The sequence below is a fragment of the Anopheles darlingi genome, chromosome 2 (assembly GCF_943734745.1).
Source record: "Anopheles darlingi chromosome 2, idAnoDarlMG_H_01, whole genome shotgun sequence".
Classification (NCBI taxonomy): Eukaryota; Metazoa; Arthropoda; class Insecta; order Diptera; family Culicidae; genus Anopheles; species Anopheles darlingi.
The window spans coordinates 74,018,557-74,023,556 of NC_064874.1; the positions used below are offsets into that span (position 1 = coordinate 74,018,557).

Genomic DNA, 5,000 nt, shown 5'->3' on the forward strand with positions numbered 1-5,000 from the left:
AAAAAGTAATTGCAAAATAGCGTCGGAATCAGAAAATGAAGGTTAAAACGGACGATTTGATCGATTTGCAGCAGTCAGTAAGTAGTGTTTGGAGATGCGCCATCTAAAAGGGAGACATTTTTTTTAATTTACTGGGACGAAAATGAAAGGAAGAGTAAGATAAGCGATAAGTGGCACTAAATAGTGCTTGTGTTTGCGGGCGTATGTGTTGCAGCAGAAGAAGCACCAGCAGCAGTAATAGGGCCAGGAAGCAGTTGTTGCTCCGAGCCGAACTTGATTACTACTGGTCCTTGGTTTAATAGAATTTAGTTGATAACTTAATAGCTTGTAAACGAGTAAACAAAGCATGATCGAGCATGGTAGATGAGATGAGAGCAAAATAGGAAAGTGTATTATTGCTTTGGAAATTAAGGTGAGATCAAAGTAGAGGGCAACAAACAAAAACAAACAAAAAAAGCAAAAAAACGAAAACTAAAGAAGAATAAAGAACTGTATAGGAGTTACAAGACAAACTGTAGCAACTGTGTGTTCTTGCGCGTTTCTTTAAAACACTTCATTGTACATATCATATTTTTTTCATCTTTGAGACATCATCCTTCGACTTAGAAGATACTGCAAGTATTTGCTAGCTTAAAATTAGAATGACTATTCGATTTGCGATGTAAAACTATACACATTCGAATTGGTTTCCTCAAAACAGAACAGATCTGACGCCCAGTTAGTACGATGTTAATTTAATTTTTAACTTTATTTGGTCATCGTCATCGTCATACATTATACACCGGAATTAAGAGCTAGAAAATGTCGATCGAAGATCATTCGCAAACAAACTATTCCTTGAAGATGTAATCTTCTGGTAGCTCGGCTCCGATCTGCTTCCGGATGGCATCCTGAACGCGCGCAATCGCCAGACTGTCCTGATGCGAAACCGTGGGCGATTCCAGATCGCCGGCCAGGATACGTTTGCGTGTTTCCTCCGCCTCATACCGCAAACCGATGCTGTTGAGCAGGATACATTCGACCTTCGAGGGTGGCAGTGGATACGATCGAATCGTACCATCGATATCGGTCAGCTCGATCGGACACCAGAAGTCGTGAAGCTAAACGGGAAACACGAAGAGTGGAAGAGAGACGCAGATGAGGGGTCCGTAATGTACTGTCCGTTAATCATTAATCCACCCTTACCGTGATCGATCCTTTCGTACCGCGGATGATGGCCGTGTTTGGTAGCTTATCAATCGCGCTCGTCTTGATCTGGGCTTTGCCGCCATTGGCAAAGTGTAGCGTGGCAGTAATGCCCACATCCACACCCTCATCGTTCAGCTGGCCGGCCGCATCGACACGGATCGGTTCGGCCTGGAAAGCCCACATCGCCACCTGAATGGTGTAAACGCCGAGATCGAGTACGGTTCCACCGCCAAGGCTCTTCATTCGGACGCGTTCCACGTGCGTCAGCGGAAAACCGAACTGTACCTCGACTGACTCAATCCGACCGAGATCACCGCGAACCGTACGCTCGCGCAGATGAGCGTAGCTTGGGAAAAACCGTGACCAGATTGCCTCCATGCAGAAGCGCTGCTGTGCCCGGGCGTAGTCGAGCAGGGCTCGCGCCTGGCCCCGATTTACGCACAAAGGTTTCTCACAAAGGACGTGCTTACCGGCGGCCAGCATCATACGGCTGACCTCGTAGTGGGCACTGTTCACCGTGCCGATGTACACCGCGTCTGGGGGGAGATTAAAAAATAAGCAGGAAGAATGAGGCAGAGTGTAACGTGACAATGATATTGTGCCAGCTAGCCCGTTACTCTAGACAAGGCTCTCTGGCCATCATTAATGCCGTTTTACATATCATTTGGGATGTCTGTCGCTTGTGGTCAACAGGAAGGAATTAAAAGCTTGTCTTGAGACAGGGTCGTCGCCGGCTATTCTCATGGTACGTTAAACCGAGCAGAATAAAATTATCATCATATTCTTGCAAGTTACAAAGTTTTGTCCCGTTTCAAAAAGACGCACCACCTTACACATACTGGTCCTGAATATAGTGGACATTCAGCTACTTCTATTACTTCCTGCGATCCCGACAATCCCCAAACCCAGCTAAGCTTACCAACTTCCGCATCCTTGGCGATCGGCTCGTAACCCTCGTAGAAGCGTGGAATACCGTGCAGTTCGGCAAACTTGCGGGCATTCTCCAACCCACGAGCACCGACGGCCACTATCTGATGGTCCGCTTCCGGTAACGTCGATACGGCGCACGCAAAATCATGCGATATCGTTCCGGCACTGACAATCGCCCATCGAAGTGGTGCCATGCTGCTTATGCTGCTCGATCCACTATTTTATTACGCGTGAAAACTGAACTGAACGGACTCAGATCACTGAGATAAACTATCTTCTACGGAATCAATTGACACGACTTTCGCGACGACACACTTTCACTCGCACTGTCGCTTTTCAAAACGTGGTTCACGATGGTACTACTTTGCGCTCGGTCCGGATTCAACTATAGCGCGCAATATATTGCGACTTTGCGGATTCACAGGTGGAAGATGGTGGTCGTACAAACAACAGAACAGGGTGCAATCTACTAGTGCAATTGCACGCCTTTGCCCTTCCACGTTTGGCTTTGTGTGTCCCGTCGCCGTTGTTCTGGGAGGCGACGTTGTGCCACTAAAACCACTGGCTTCGGGTGGAACGGTCTGTTCGGGACTTTTATATCATTCTGCGCGAGTGTGGTGGTCAATCGGTTTTCTTATTCTTTTTTTTGTTAATCAGTAACCGATCCCCAATGCCATGCCGCGCGATACGGAGCGAACAATATGAGCAATGATGACGCTACACGTGCTCGATGAAGCCGAATGCGAGTGACGCTACCAAACGGTCGCACAACCGGTACATAGGCGATGGAAGGACCGTGGGATCGAGGCCGATCCGGCGCGTGTGGTACCATCCGAAAATCCTAGGGTGGGGGAAAGAACCATTATCTTATCGCGAGATAATTGGTGATGTAATTAAAGACCTTTTTGGAGGTTTTTGATTTTTTTTTCTCTTTACCGAATCACGCAGCAGAAATTGCGAGAGGACTTGAATTATCAATCTCATTATTGCATTATTTCATAAGCAATAAACTCGTATGGTCCGGCATGGCAACATTATAGCAACAACCCCGTAGCGTGGCTACCGCCATATGAGTAGAACATATGTGTAGCATACTAGCGTTGCTCATCCAGCTTCCAGATTGTGTTCACCAGAGACCGAGTGTTACCGAGAAGGGGCACACTTATTGCTGCCAATAACTGCAAGTCACTTCCGGGCGCTCAGGTTGGTAGATTAGTAGTCCATTTTAGTTTGGAAAGCGGGGGAAATATAGATCCATGGACAAAACCGGGGAACCATAAAGTCATAAAACAAACGCATACGCGTCTATCACAAAGCCTACTATGTAGTGTCAAGGTGTAACTGGGATGGGTTTACGATGAGTCAATAGTGATTTCTTCTTCAACGTAAAGATACTTCCGTTTGGAACTTATTGTAGAAAATCTTATCGATGAGAAATGCGGTTATTGGGCTTTTTGTGTAGCTTTAAATAAGCTGCCAGTTAGAATTTCGAATGTTTCTGTTGAGCGGCGAGATAGAGTCGATTTTTTTTTGCTATGGAAAGGTTTTCTTACTAGTGTGTTTCTTTTATTCATAATTTATATGGATGATACTAGTTTACAACTCATTTCACTTTCACTCTTCGAACAATCTGCGCATTCTTATTTCACCGCCGCCATGAGCTTACAAAACACTTAGGTACAACGTCTCAGTGGCTACACTGGAGGGCACCAAGATCAGGTCCCTTCATTGTTTCCATCGCGACGGTAATTCATGATTTCTACAGGGGATGGGGCGATGTTGCCTGTGGTTGTCCACTCCACCATCCCTCTCCTCCATTGGAGAGCAACCGTATGATCTCTTTGAGTGGCAGATCACTCAAACACGCGACAAAAATATGTACATTTCATTTAGCATAACCTAGCATTCAGTTGACAATGTTTCTTCATCTTTTCATTCTGTTTCTTATCAGAAGGTCTGTTAGCCATGCTAGATATGCGATACCGTATTCATTTCATCCTCTATGAAAATTAACGTCCCCAAATCGTAGGGTAATCGCCGACACCTACTAGACAGCTTTCATAAATATCGGATGCCTTGCCTGTCGTCTGGCGGTATCGACGCAGTCGATAGAGGCTTTACTTCAAGTACCTTAAACAAAGCTGACCATTGCCAGTACAACAAAAACGGGATGAAATGATTTGTTCTTATTAGGCAATTTCGGACCGAATTCAAATCACATAAACAAAAATGTGGTACAACTTGCAAGAAGTAATGCGACGGATGCACACGGCATCTCAGTGCGAGACAGCCGTTTCAACAATACTATTCTTAATAATCTCGCTAAGGTTTTCGTTTGAGTCTACACCAGCTTCCGCCGAATCCTCCACGTTGACCACCGTATCTGTTTTCTGTACCGTTACTAATTCATCTGAAGATACTGCTACTAGTGGTGAACTCTCTACCGAAGGTGGTTCTCGGGCTTTTGTCTCTGCAAGAGTGCTCGAAGGGTGTGCCACTTCAATCGTTTCATCCGAACTATTATTCGAGTTCTGATACACGGCCTCTCCGTTGTCAGGTTTCTCGTCTTTCGTCAACATTAGGCCACTTCCGTTAAGATACTCTGCTGCAACACCGTCATCAAGCTGTTGGTTTCCATTCTCATGCCGCTCCCCGATGCCGTCGGGCACCTCGAGGGTCTCAGAACAATTCGCATGCTCGTCGTTCGAAAGATGCTCAGTTTGGTCCCATAGTTTGGTTGATTCGTCGGGGGCATCGCTTACGCTCTGTAAGGGCATCTGTGGCGAATGGCAAAAGTCACGCAGCTCGCTGTCATCTTCGGCGGCAACCGTCATTGCCAACGAAGCGCGCTGTGCCATGCTAACCGTGTGCCGGGTACATTC

At 46.3% G+C, this 5,000-nt stretch overlaps 2 protein-coding genes across 4 annotated transcripts in view; both read right to left on the reverse strand.

The window, feature by feature from the left end:
• Positions 1–722: 722 nt before the first annotated feature.
• LOC125950532 (trans-1,2-dihydrobenzene-1,2-diol dehydrogenase-like) lies at positions 723–2,667 on the reverse strand. The gene is made up of 3 exons (XM_049678619.1): positions 2,108–2,667; positions 1,186–1,724; positions 723–1,100 (listed from the first exon to the last, which is right to left on the reverse strand). The coding sequence occupies exons 1-3, from the start codon at positions 2,310–2,312 to the stop codon at positions 831–833; spliced, it is 1,014 nt and encodes a 337-aa protein (XP_049534576.1). The 5' UTR covers positions 2,313–2,667; the 3' UTR covers positions 723–830.
• A 989-nt stretch (positions 2,668–3,656) lies between these two features.
• The window catches only part of LOC125950490 (uncharacterized), a 13,698-nt gene continuing 12,354 nt past the window's right edge, over positions 3,657–5,000 (reverse strand). For all 3 annotated transcript variants that reach the window (XM_049678531.1, XM_049678533.1, XM_049678532.1), the window contains one exon: positions 3,657–5,000. This exon is cut by the window's right edge and continues 1,672 nt beyond it. In XM_049678531.1, coding sequence (XP_049534488.1) covers positions 4,395–5,000 — 606 coding nt within the window. In that variant the 3' untranslated portion in view covers positions 3,657–4,394.